Raw genomic sequence first — 14,753 nt, forward strand, 5'->3', positions numbered from 1 at the left:
GTGAAAACCATACATACATACATACAAACCTTTCCTCTTTATAATATTACTAGCTTCCGCCCACGACTTTGTACGTGCATCCCCGTTTTTCCCCGTTCCCGCAAGAATTTCGGGAAATCCTTTCTTAGCGGATGCCTACGTCCTAACATCTACCTGCATGCCAAATTTCAGCCCGATACGTCCAGTGGTTTGGGCTGTGCGTTGATAGATCACTATATCAGTCACCTTTGAGTTTTTATATATTATATAGATAGATCATAGATTATAGAAGTATAGATGAAAAATAATAAGATAACGCGTGGTTCTGCAACTATTGTACTTTATAAATAACGTAATAAAAATGTAAGTATGAATGTATAATGGTAAATTTGTGTTACTTAAAACATTCATAATAAAAATCGGTTCATCCGTGGCTACGATGCCACAAACATACATACAGACATACATATAAATATCATTTCTGTTAACTGTAGCACTATAGCATTTGTATTCTGTGGTATAGCTTCAGCTATTTATATTACATACTAGCGGTCCGCCCCGGCTTCGCCCGTGGTACATTTTTACGTTTTCTCTCCATAAGAACCATCCTCGTACTTCAAGAAATGTAATAAAAAAAGAATTAACGAAATCGGTTCAGTAGTTCTCGAGTTATGCGCTTACCAACACATTTTGCGATTCATTTTTATATTATAGATTTATTTTCCTCATTCTTATCGAATCTAAAAGAGCTAAAAACCTAGGTCCTGTAGTGTCCCTAGGACGTTAGTTCTTCGACCTCGAAGTCTATATATTTAGGGTACCAGACGTCTGGTTCACGTCTGGGTCTGGCCATTCAACCTTAGTACTTATTGATAACCTATCCTGCTGTTAAAAATGACTACTAATGTTAAATAATTAGGAAAGTTTGTCTGTTTGAACATGCTAATCTCAAGAACTACTGGTCCGATTTGTAAAATTATTTCGGTGTTGGATAGCCCATTTATCGAGGAAGGCTATTATAATATCATCACGCTAAGACCAACAGAAGCGGAGCAATGCGCGGGTGAAACCGCGGAGCGCAGCTAGTGTTATATGAAAATGTAAAAGTTTGTCTGTTTGAACACGCTAATCTCAGGAAGTACTGGTCGTAATTTAAAATTACTAACACGCTTTTATCAGCTTCACCTGTATGTTTGTATGTAACCGACTCCATTAGAGTCGATTTTGACTTTAAACGGACAGATTTAATTCAAACTTTGTACACTTATCAAGGATCAGTGACAATACAATTTCATGAGTTTATTTTTATAAAGCACGTTTTTTGATTATTTTTAACCGACTTCAAAAAAAGGAGGAGGTTATCAATTCGGCCGGTTTTTTTTTATCTATGTACACCGATTACCTACTCCGAGGTTTCTGAACCGATTTACGTGATTCTTTTTGTTCGATGCAGGATGGTGTCGAATTGGTCCCATAAAAATTTTATTCGGATAGGCCCAGTAGATTTTATTTTATGCGCATTTTTGTCTGTATTTGTCAATGTTGCAAGTGCAAGTTTGAAGTCGGTTGTTTTTAACGCAGGTATCACTTGTATAACTAGTAACTACATATTTTTGAAGTCGAATACAGTTTCACTTCTGACACGTGTGCGCCGAGCACGCGCGAGCACACACGAATTTTTATTATTTTCATATCAATACTGAAGTTAGCAACAAGTCAATACCTACATTTTAAAAAGGCAATTCTTTTATCAAAAAGTAATTTAAGAAAGTTGAACAACCGGCGCGTTATCTTTACCTTTTGTTATCTAATCAGTTTTTATGTTTGTCTGTAAATACATATGGAATGAATTGTGCGAATCTATTTGTTTAGTTAAAACTGTGTTTTTTTTCTAGCAAGTGACTTGTACATACTATAGTTAGGGTTCTTAATTTGATTCCTATAAAAGGTATGATATTATACTAGCTGTGCCCCGCGAATTCACTCACGTGGTATTGGGGTGATAAATACCTATATGCTGTGACGAACATACATTTATCTTCACAAACGTTTAATATACCTATAGTATGAAAAATTAGTAGGTTTAGCTTTTGTTGATGTATGTTTGTTTATCTTCAAGCCAAAACAGCTGATCGGATCTGTATGAAATTTAGCACAGTGAGAGATTATAATTTATAATTAGGATTAGCATATTTATAAATAAGAATTAGGTATTATTATTATTCAAACCCGACTGCTTACCACAATTCTAATCATTACATACACCTCATAAGTGACAAGTGATAACTGCGTTAAATACAACCGACTTCAAACTTGCACTTGCAAAATTTACAAATACCTACAGACAAAAATGCTCATAAAATAAAAACTACTGGGCCTATCCGAATAAAATTTTTATGGGACCAATTCGACACCATCCCGCATCGAACAAAAAAAGAATCACGTAAATCGGTTCAGAAACCTCGGAGTAATCGGTGTACATACATAAAAAAAAAAAAAAAAATATACCGGCCGAATTGATAACCTCCTCCTTTTTTTGAAGTCGGTTAAAAATGTGCCGAGCGTTTATGCCTGTATGGCCAAAGAAACATATATATACATACACTCGAAAAAACACAACCCTCTCTTTCGCAATCGGTTAATAAATAAGATAAATATTTAAAAACATCGTAAAACGTTAAAACCACCTATCGACCTTGCCTCTCCAAATTAGCGGAGTCAATGACCCCATTAATGTGAAAAACATTGTTATATTACATTCACCAAAACTTATTTATCAATATAAAAGTGTGTTTGTGTGTATGCTTGTTGTTGTGAAACGGCTGAAGCGATTTTGATGAATTTATATGTAAAGATAGATCGCTTTTGAAATTACGTATTTCGTAACGTGTAATTCGAGAATAAATTCATCATTAATCATCATCATTGATGCAATTCGAGATACGATACACTAAATTTAAAATCAATTATTTAGAGTAAACAAGTTAGAGGTTAACCTCTTCCGCTTTTAATATCATCAAAATCGGTCCAGCCCTTCCATATGTAGAAAATCATATAAAAAGTATAAGTATAAGCCAGTTATAATTTAAAACTTAAACTTGTGTAATATCAAACAAGCTAATATACTACATTGAACTTCGTTTCCAATAAAAATACACAAAAAGGTCACAGGTCTGTACATATTTTAAAAATACGCGCCAATCGATGAATAATTATTATTTACTACCTACTTAATTATAATAAATAATAATTATTAAGTAACCATTGTTTTTATCGTATTTGTTACAACCCTCCTCAGTCCTCACCCCCTTAAGAGTTTATATGCCGAGTTAAAAAATATATATCAAACTACTGTTTTCAAGGACTGTTTGATAAAAAAAAAATCGATAATATACATATTATATAAAAATAAACCCGTTTCGCGTTGTCACGGCATCACGCGTGAACGGGTGGACCGATTTCGATAATTCTTTTTTTATTATATTCCTTGAAGTACGAGGTTCTTATGTAGGGAAAACGTAAATATGTACCACGAGCGAAGCCGGGGCGGACCGCTAGTAGACCGTACCTAATAAAAACTGACTCGATAAAAAACAATCCCGATAGAGGTAACCCTCTAATCATTATAAAACCAAACGTTTTATCACGCGAAAAAAAAAAGTAAATTGACATTAACCCTCCGCCTCACAAAATGTGTACATAACAACTTTAAACTATCAGTAATCGAAATATTCATATAGTATCATACATTTAAAATATATACCTAATAACATGAAAAACGCGCAAAAACACATGTACAAAGTTAACTTAAAACTACAACTCACCTCTTGCGTCAGCTCATCCCCAGTGTGATTCCCTTCATCTGGCTCCATCTTCACATCAGGCACATCCGATACGTCCATCTCGCTCACACCACTAGAACTGGCCGTGAAACTGGTGCTTGCTCTTTCCCTCTTCACGTCAAGCACAAGCTCCTCTTCGAAAATTGGAGCTAATTCGTACACCTCTGTGTCCAAAGGCGTATTCTCTAATAGATACTGTTCCAAGTTCTCTTGCTGTTGTTTTACGTCTAGATATTCCAAATCATTCCGTAGCTCTTTGACGTCATCGAACAACTCTCCATAGTCCTGTAAATCTGCTAAGTTCTGATGGAATACGGAATTAGGTTCCCCCAGTTCCAACTTCTCTGCTTTCGCCGTGAAATACGGCACGAAGTCATCGATAGCATTGTCACTGTACAGATCCTCATCCCTTTCCTTTTTCACAAGGACATCTAGCATATCGTCTTGCGGCTCTTTTTTAATCTGCATTTCTTCCGTATGATTGACCAGAAACTCGTTGACGTCGAACGACCGTGTGCCGATTTCCGCGAATATATCAGATTCAGTTCTGTTCTCGAAGAAGTCCGCTGAGAGGGTAACAACTGCGTCCGGTTGGGGATCAGCATCTGTAGATTCCTCCTCTGTTATCTTGACTTCCTGGGCTACATTGTCGTCCGCCGCCACGGCGTCCTGCGAGTCATGTTGTTCCGTATCGCTCGGCGGCACGGGTTGGACTGTGGTCGCGACGTTATTAACCAAATACGTGTGTATCGCCCGATTATGCCACATCCGGTCATTGTTCACCCGATAATTATACCGGCCGAGGGAGTTTAGCTCCTCGAACAGCTGCTGCTCGTAGTTCACCAGTATGTTGTCCAGTGATTTCGGGTGCACGAATCTTGGTCTGATCAGCGTTCTGGCCTCCTGCTCTAGAGACCAATCAGACCCGTTGGATATATTCAGGCCAGTTAGCAACTGCTGTGTTTCTATCTCGAGGTACTCTTCCGGATTTGCCTTGAGAAGGCTTAAAACTAAAGCTAGGCGGAGCAGCTCGTCCCCGTAGAGTTTCTTTAAGGCGATCATCGTTACGGTCGCTGGTTGCTTAACGGTTATTCAGTCTTTTTATTATTTTGAGCACTAAAATACTGAGATCATTCACCCTTACGCCTTCGCTAGATACGAGTCCTTTTGCTGACTTTTACGGTTCTTCTCTTCCGTTTGTCAGGCGACATGATGACACACTGTCACGATATTAGCACATTTTGCTTCACTTTTAAACACATTTTGCTAGAATGCATCGTCACTGACTCACTTGAGATTTTGCCAATTAGACCACTATAGGCCGTTGTATCTATTAAAATAGAATAAATATCCTTGAAGGGCTATCCTGAACAAAGAAACGGATTTTACCTTACGCGTTATAGCGACAAGTATATGGCAATAATAATTGAAAAAAAAAAGAACATTTAAATGTAAATCGAATAATTAACGGAGCTATCGCACGTTGAATTAAATTAACACTTGACTTTTAAATACATAATTAATCAGTACATTTAAAGAAAGCCAGTGCGCCCCATTAAAATTTTAAATAACTTACGAAACAAATTTATTTTCACAAACAACAACGGAAATTAAATTTCGAACGGCACACGAAATTAAAAATAATTTAATTTTAATACGCTGTTTTGCGCGCGAATTTGCACAGACAATAATTATTCTTTGTTTAGAACGCGCGGGCCGCACGCCTGCAACGACGACCCGCAAACTACTGCGGCGTATACACGATCCTCGTTCGTCACACGTTCATTGACCAGAAACGTGTGTTTATTCTTTACAAATTGGACGCGAGTCGCTCGCGGCCGCCAAAATTTGAAAACAGAATTATAAAGTTATTACGCGCCAATTTTTTTTCTTTTTTCTCTCGAGCGTTGCATAAATATTTTTGGCTGTACGAACAAAGAGTTTCGTTGTATTGAGAAAAAATGCCATAATTGCATATGTTGTTATTTTTATAACATTACGCTGAATTGAGCGTTGAGCTGTTAGAATGTAATATGGATTGTTATTTATTATTATAAATTGATAGATTGATAATAAAATTCAGTTGATTTATAGCATAGATAAATTAACAGATGGTGCTTAGAGTCATAAACTGTTTTTAGTTTCAATACCTTTTGAAGTATTATAATACTACATATTTTATACAATCTGTGGTGATACTATATTTTATTCAGGATCATGAAAATATAATTTACTCATATCATAAATACGACAAAGGTTTGGATACTTTTTACTACAAGAACTATGCTACTCAATTAAAAAACAGTATTTTACTACTAAAAGAATATTCATCATCATCATCATCATCATCATCATCAGCCCATATACGTTCCCACTGCTGGGACACGGGCCTCCTATGAGGGTACAGGCCATAATCCACCGCGCTGGCCAAGTGCGTGTTGGCGGATGACACATGTCGTCGAACTTTTTTTAATTCTTCGACATGTCGGTTTCCTCACGATGTTTTCCTTCACCGTTCGAGCAGTGGTGATGTTACAACATGCGCAGATAAATTGAAAAATCAATTTATTTCCTGCGCGCTCGCCTGGTCTCGAACCCCGGACTTATCGATTCAAAGTCCGAGGTCTCACCACTGAGCCACCACTGCTCTCAAAGAATATTCATTACGCATAAAAATGTAATTTTCCTTTCCTCACTGCATTTAATCGCGCCAATTATATAAAATACGGATAGAAATACGAACCAATACTTTATATCACTACAAAGTAAAAAATAAAGTCGCTATATCTGTCTGTCTGTCTGTGTATTAACATTTAACACTACGGAACGGATTTTGATGCTGTTTTTTAATAGATAGAGTAGTTTAAGAGGAAGGTTTTAGTATATAATTTACAAGGTTTTAGACAAAGCGGGCGAAGCCGGTGGAATGCTAGTAGTTTATATTATGTGTCTTTCTAAAACACACAGCGTTGGATGAAGAAAGCAGTCTATGAATCCTATATATCTCTATGCAAATTGGGTCACCTTACCAAATATCGATGGATCTTTCACCTCACTAGCAAGAGCGCGTCCCTAGTATGGCATCTGTCATCATCGCCTTTGACGCGCTGTCATCTTCCAAGCTCCATAGCGTTTATGAATTCGTGCGCAATAACATCGCGCAGAATATAATTCTCGAATTCGAATATATATAATTATAATTCTCGAATATTAAGTGTGATAAAACACACACGCGTTAAATTTTAGTGTTTTTCTAGTGAAAAACGGAATTAGTTCCAATACGAAACACAAAAGACCACGTTGTCGGAAGGAAATTCGAAAACCGGTGCTTTGGTATGTATAATAGTGGCGGGAACTCTTTTTCGTCCTCGGAGGACGAGAGAAGTAATGGTTCGTCACTGCCCAAGAGACCGGGAGACGAGAAATTCCGTAAGTACAATCAAACTTGTCAGAACATGTCCGGACTCGTGCATAGATTTTCATCCAGCACGTGGCATACATTTCACAGTATTTGACACAAATACATCAATATTTAGATGTAGGTAATTAATAAAACACAATGCATGCCTATAATGAGATCACTACATTATCATCGGGTTTCTTTATCATACACAGGCACATTGGTTACTGTGTCAAGTATTGCTTTTAACCAGACTTGTGAAATAGCGTTAGGCTACCTAGGTAGAAGGTACTTAGGTATAAGGAATCCACCGTGATCCCCTCTGGCTAACGAGCCCCAGCACTCAGCAGGTAGTGAGGCATCTCAATCACTTAGACCATTCAATTGTAACTACCTCAACAAAAGTGAGTACCTACTACTTAGTGCCCACTGACTACATAAATAATTCAAGACAATTAAGATGTACTTAGATTTTAGATAGTTAGTTACAAAACCTGTCTATCACAATATTCTAAAGAGAAGAAATTGTTAATTAACTATTTTAATATTATTTCAATATTGATACATGTCACATATAGATTTTACATTACTTATTATAGGATATGATATAGAGTGTATAATATGAGCAACAGTCTCACACAATATTCAGTAAGAGCTACTTATTACTGCAAGTTGAGATTACCTAATTTATCTTATGGTAAATAATTCTTAACATAAGGAGCTTATTTTCATAGCCAATTGATACCAGAATAAGCTTTGATTCTATGGGTACTTATTTGAATAGTAGTGAAAAATCATAAGAAATAGACATTGCAGATTATAAGAGGTAGATATGTTTATATACATTATCATCATCAAGGACCCATATTTACTGTATCCCCGAACAGTTGAATGAGATCATTCTTGGTTATAATGTTACTGATGATAATGTTGTTTATCTAGTTCCTTTCTTACTTAAGTGAAAGAGCTTGCCTTAAAATTAACACTCAGGTGTGATAACAATTCTATAATATCAACAGTAAAGTAACCAAAATCTTTGTATTTTTTATTTGTATCTTCTACAAAAATATGTACTGAAAATATGTACAAGGCGTCCTTAGCCATGATTAGCTTAGTATGGTTATGCTGAAAGAACTGTGTCCAGAAAGACCCAGAAAAATATATGCCATACTTACATTCAGATATGCTTCTGGCAATAAGAGCTGATGGCTCCGCCAGGTTGATATTCAACCTGAGACACCTAAACACCTAGGTATTAACCAGGTAATTTTGATACAGATCACAGATTATAACGGTAATTAAACATTTTATCATTTTACAAAGCCAGGATTGTCTTGTAAAATTAGACATCATTGGTAACAGTAATGAGATTCTCACAAGGTCAGGATTGGCTTGTACAATCAGGCATCATTGGCCTATTTTCTGCCTGCATATGGCAGCCATTTCAAATGGTCGCGGAGACCCTACAGGCTGGAGGTGCCCTCCTTCTGTTTTATTTAAGCTATTAAGTTTTGGTCTATTGAGACCGTTGCAAAATTAACTTCACAGGTCTTGTAGACTGTGAGGATTTTGGAAAAGCTTAATTGGCACTACAGCCACATAAAGTGCCTTCTGATTTAGTTGGACAATTATCTTTTGGGTCTACCATGACTAATCCAATTTAACTTCACAGGTCGCGGAGACCATGGAGGTTTTGGTAAAGCCTGATTGGCAGGACTATTCCAATTCAACTTCACAGGTCGCGGAGACCATGGGGGTTTTGGTAAAGCCTGATTGACAAGACTATTCCAATTCAACTTCACAGGTCGCGGAGACCATGGAGATATTGGTAGAGCTTGATTGGCACTCCAATCACAAAAAGGGCCACAGCCCTCTGATTTAGTTAAACTATCAGGATTATTCTAATAATTTAACTTCACAGGTCTCGGAGACCATGGAGATTTTAGTAAAGCCACAGAATGAGCTACAGCCTTCTAGTTAGACAATTATCTTTTCGTCTACAAGGATTGTTCCAATTAACTCTACAGGTCCCGGAGACCATAGAGATTTTGGGAAGGCAGGTTTGGCACATCAATTACAAAGTGTACATTGTAAGCCTGGATACTTGTGCCTCATGTGTAATACTATAGAAATGTCTGTGTTATTGCCAGTCCCAAAAGCCTCAAAGATAGAGCATACTGTGGTAGTCATTAAAAGGACCATGTCTTGCACTAAATAAGAGTTGCAGACAGTTCTAGACATCTAACACTGAGAGGACTGTACAGTTGTCGCCTCCAGGTATTTCTCTAGAGTTTCGCGCACAGCAGACCAAGAGAGAAAGGCTTTCCCTCTACATGCTATACAAGACTTAAGAGTTGTGGAAAAGAAACATAGACAGAAATGTAATAGTCTTTGTAAAAGAACAAGTTTCTCACTTCCTAACTACAGATACCGCGGATGCGGGCTGAGTAGGACATCTGAACAGTACTTACCTGTCAGAGAAATGAAGAGGGAAGCAGGGGACTTGGCATTAGAACTTCTGACTTAGATGTCGTGTACCAGATATGCAATAAAAGTGCTTCTGAGTAAATTGCAAGGGGTGCACATCCTGTAGCCCAAGCTATCAATCAGACTTTGGTCGCCCACATACAAAGGTTGCTGACTCTCTTAGCTCTTACAACTGAGTAACTGTACCTAGCTGAAAAGTTGAGAATAACTCTTGGCACGCTTCCAGGACGCCTAAGTGGCCTTTGATTTAGATTGCCTCTCAAGAAATCAACCTGTACCGGAGTGGCTTCTCCTACCTTGTACAACAGGAAATATAATATTTCGGAAGCTCCTGATATGGACCATTTCGCTACCCAAAGGAATGCTTTAGTGCCAAGGCATATTTGCCAAAGCCTGCTCCGAATTTTGCGACATCTGCAGTCGTTGATGGAGCTGACGCCTAGACTGAATATTCCCTTTCAAGGGTAATCCTCCAAGTGCACTAGCGCACCTCGCACCCCGGGACCGGGGCAGATACATAGCACCCAAGGGTGGCTTATGGTTGATATAATAAATAATAATAATATACGGGCATTTCTCCGCAACTCAATGTCAAGCGCCTAAAGATGGCTTATGGTTATTGACTATTATGGTTATATATGGTTATTGACCCGGAAGTCATGAGCACTCAGACCATTGGTGAATGGCCTTACGGCCTTATGGCCCCCCAACTGCTCAGTCAGAAAAAGGGGGGGGGAGGGGAGAAAACAGCCCATTGTAAAGCAAAGGAGAAAGAGCAGTTAAGTAGTGGTGCCCCTCCACAGTGCCAACATATGACCCTCCAAGCAGGAGGTGACTTTCATAATGCAATGATAAAAAAAAAAAAAAAAAAAAAAAAGAATGCATGTAATCTAGTACACAGGGATTCTATTTAATTGGCTTAAGTCTATCATAAGCAAGCTCAACCTGTTCATGACATGAACATGACTTCTGAAAACCTCAAAATACAGTTTTTTATCACAGCAAGATAAGATTATAACCTGACCAGAATTTGGATACTAAATGGATACAACAACACATTATCCATCAGGTGGTCGGTTGTGAGGAAACTCAGACACATAGATATGCCCAGTGACCCATGTGGAAAGGTTGGTTCAAGTAACAAAGGACTGATTTTCAATCTTAAAAGTAGATAATTGATTCTTATCTAAATTATATAAAGGGGCGGACCCTTTAACCTTGCAACACAAACCTTTATCTCTGGCTAGTTAAGGTCCCTCCAGATCTTAAAGACAGTAAACATAGCAGCCCTGTCCAGCAGTGGCTTCAAGAATGTGGTAAGGGCACCAACCCGTGGAGGCAGTGGAAGGACCATACAGTCAATTATAAAAGTTTTACTGTCAATCAGTCAATTTAGCCAGTGCCAGTGAGTCTGGTTTACTTTAAGGTAACCTGAAACTGTTTAATTTATTATTTAATTCAGTGTAATTAATTTAAGATCATAGTAATGATCAATGTGTAACAAACATGCTTAATGCTTAAGGTACAGTTGTGTTAACATTGCTTATTATAGTTATTTTATATACAGATGTTATTTACTGTAGTATTTAGCCTTAGAGGCTCCATTGTTTATCCTTGGTGACATTGATCTTCCTTTGAGTTATAATTTTTAAAATTTTATTTTTATGTTATTATTTGAACTTTGATTTGTATCAAAGATATAGAGAAATAATTAAGCAGTTCTTAGGTTCTAAGACTTAGTTCATTAGTATTGGCTTATTGAGAAGATTATCTGAGGAGAATAATTTAAAATTTAGAGGATACCTATATGGTTAGTTCTTACAATATGAAAGAAAAACAATTTTTGTTGTTATTACATAACCCCCTTGTATTGTTTTTAGAATTTAAAATATAACTTTATTTTACAATACAACAGGTTCATTTAACATTCTGTAAGGAATGAAATTTAAGTTGTTAATACAGCACTTAGGTATTACAATATTAACAAGATAATTTATTTTCAACATAGCGTTTGTATGTCTTTCTTCACCAGCAGATATCAAACACATCTTCATCCAACGCTGTGTGTTTTAGAAAGACACATAATATTGATGTTTTGCATTAAAACAAAACATGTATTATGTGTCGAATAAAACACACAGCGTTGCAGTTTACTGCTTGCTGATGAAGATGCTATGGAGCTTGGAAGATGACAGCGCGTCAAAGGCGATGATGACAGATGCCATACTAGGGACGCGCTCTTGCTAGTGAGGTGAAAGATCCATCGATATTTGGTAAGGTGACCCAATTTGCATAGAGATATATAGGATTCATAGACTGCTTTCTTCATCCAACGCTGTGTGTTTTATTCGACACATAATACATGTTTTGTTTTAATGCAAAACATCAATATTATATAGGTACTAGCTTTCCACCCGCGGCTTATAATAGTTAGTTGATAGTTCCCGTTCGCGTGGGATATTCGGGATAAAACTTATCCTATGAGATAATCCATGTTACCCTCTATATGTGTGCTAAATTTCATATTAATCGGTTCAGTAATTCCGTAGTATTTGCGTGAAAGAGTAACAAACATACATACTTACACATTCATTCTCACAAACTTTCGCATTTATTATATTAGTAGGAAATAGAATATGATTATCAACTAGGTATATAGTTTATCGACCGATATACTCAAAACTACAAATGAATCATTATTCATAATATTACTAGATTCCCGCCCGCGTTTGTAAAGGAAAACCCGCATAGTTCCCGTTCCCGTGGGATTTCCGGGATAAAAACTATCCTATGTGTTAATCCAAGTTACCTTCTATATGTGTGCTAAATTTCATTGTAATCGGTTCAGTAGTTTTTACGTGAAAGAGTAACAAACATCCATACATCCAAACTTTCGCCTTTATAATATACATTAGATGTTGACATTGGCACTATAAATATGAATACACGAGTCACGAGAGACCTAAACTAGAATACACTGTGCCGCGCGGTTTTACCCGCATTGCACTGCTCCTATTGGTCGTAGCATGATGATATATAGCCTTCCTCGATAAATGGACTATCTAACAATGAAATAATTTTTCAAATCGGACCAGTAGTTCCTGACTTCCTGAGATTAGCGCGTTCAAACAAACAAACTATTCAGCTTTATAATATTAGTATAGATTTCAAAGTCACTATAATCACACTACCAACCGGATAGAATTAATAACATCTTATACCTGTTTTTACAATGTATTTTTCAAACGCAATTGTGACGTCACCTTTGTTTATCTTCCACACGTGTATTTGTTCATATTTATGTGATACTAGGTTATAAACGCGACTTCGTCTGTATTGCAGAATGCAAATATAAACTTATTTAATACTAGCTTCCGCCCACGACTTTGTACGTGCATACCCGTTTTTCCCCGTTCCCGCAAGAATTTCGGGAAATCCTTTCTTAGCGGACGTCTACGTTATGACATCTACCTGCATGCCAAATTTCAGCCCGATACGTCCAGCGGTTTGGGCTGTGCGTTGATAGATCACTATATCAGTCACCTTTGAGTTTTATATGTATATATATAGAAGATTTTAGTCTGATTCAGACTATAATTTATTTGTGCCAAATGTCATACAGGTCTAGATAAGTAGATAGATTCGAATCCGATCAGTTGTTTTCGCGTGAAAGAGTAACAAACATAAAACCATCTTCGCAAACTTAAGTTTATAATATTAGAAGGTACGAACTACGAAGAGCATTTATATTTTGAATGTAACCTTACTTTTTGTGTTTTGAATGATTTTTATTGCCCTTAAATACCTACGAATATTGTATACTAATATGTATTATAAAGAGGAAAAGTTTGTATGTATGTTTGCTTTTCACTTTTCACGCATAAACTACTGGACCGATTTTGATGAGATTTGGCACAGACAATTTTTAGACCCTGAGAAAGAACACAGGGTACCTTTTATTGCGAAATATGTACCACGGGCGAAGCCGGAGCAGACCGCAAGTTCTCATATAATATGCATATTTTAATAAACAGCTGTTATTACCCATTTGCATAATAATTGTTTCATTACAAACAGGCACCGAGAACTTTACACATATGTATTATGTATTATAGGTACCCCAATAAATCCTTTTATTTTTACACATTCTCTCGTACCCGCCATAACGCGTCTAATGTCACACCAATGACGCTGCCACAGATAAAAAATGGCGGTTCATTGCATTCTATATTTTTGGCTTGTTTATGGTCGTTAATCGCTTTTTGATTTCGCCTGCAGCTGATGGATGCCTTTGAAGTGACAAAAATACATGTTTATTTTGCTCAATGTCGTGTTTTTAAACGTTGATTTAAATTTATTTATGCTTTTTACAAAAAATGAGTGCTCAATTCGTAAAGGAAAAGTTGCATTTTTAATGTATGAGGGAAATTTATTATTATTGTAACAATAAGGCACCTACCTATCTACTATTCTTTCAAAGATCCCTAGCTAAATAGAGAAAGGAAAATCGATTGTTTTCGTTCAAAGAACCGAATTAAGCATAGATAATTAATTTCCAACCCACGCATCGCCGGGCGGCAGCGCAATATTTACAAGTAAACAATACTTAAAATACGTCGAAATTAAAAAAAAAACTCAAGAAAACAAAATTTTACGCGATATGCAAATAAACAACCATAAATAACGTAGGTACACATATCTTTACATGTACCTATCCACATATCAACGTACCGCAGCCATGACACAAAAACAATGCATAAACACGGTTATATTTAATTACCTACCTACGTCATAAAATGGCGCGAAAGTGCTACAATAGATAACGCTTTCCCTGGCTGCGTGCAATCTATGCTTTCTTTTTTTATGTTCGCGAAAATTTTTGAAAGTGGAATCGCAAATCACAATCAGTACATGATCTTACGCAATTATTATAATACTAGCTTACCGCCCGCGGCTCCGCCCGTTTTGTCTAAAACCTAATAAATTATATACATACTAAAACCTTCCTCTTGAATCACTCTATCTATTATAAAAACCGCATCAAA

The 14,753-nt window shown here is 36.8% G+C and overlaps 1 protein-coding gene and 1 long non-coding RNA gene across 10 annotated transcripts in view; one reads left to right on the forward strand and one right to left on the reverse strand.

Moving 5' to 3' along the window:
- Positions 1 to 14,753, reverse strand: part of LOC123704692 (segmentation protein cap'n'collar-like) — a 110,078-nt gene that overhangs the window by 68,793 nt on the left and 26,532 nt on the right. Inside the window, exons 1-2 of one of the 8 annotated variants that reach the window (XM_045653121.1) lie at positions 5,398 to 5,574; positions 3,804 to 5,182 (exon numbers count right to left, since the gene is read on the reverse strand). The exons of 2 other annotated variants lie outside the window; for them this stretch is intronic. In XM_045653121.1, coding sequence (XP_045509077.1) covers positions 3,804 to 4,883 — 1,080 coding nt within the window. In that variant the 5' untranslated portion in view covers positions 4,884 to 5,182; positions 5,398 to 5,574. Of the gene's footprint in view, positions 1 to 3,803; positions 5,183 to 5,397; positions 5,575 to 14,753 lie in introns of those variants that run through there. 5 more of the 8 variants (XM_045653117.1, XM_045653116.1, XM_045653119.1 and 2 more) reach the window with 5 other exon arrangements.
- Positions 6,768 to 12,102, forward strand: LOC123704695. 2 transcript variants are annotated; one of them, XR_006753162.1, is made up of 2 exons: positions 6,768 to 11,134; positions 11,741 to 12,102. It is a non-coding gene; the product is annotated as an uncharacterized LOC123704695 (long non-coding RNA). The 2 variants fall into 2 exon arrangements; XR_006753163.1 differs by having other exon boundaries at positions 11,744 to 12,102.

Source organism: Colias croceus, chromosome 30, assembly GCF_905220415.1.
Source record: "Colias croceus chromosome 30, ilColCroc2.1".
NCBI classification, from domain to species: Eukaryota; Metazoa; Arthropoda; class Insecta; order Lepidoptera; family Pieridae; genus Colias; species Colias croceus.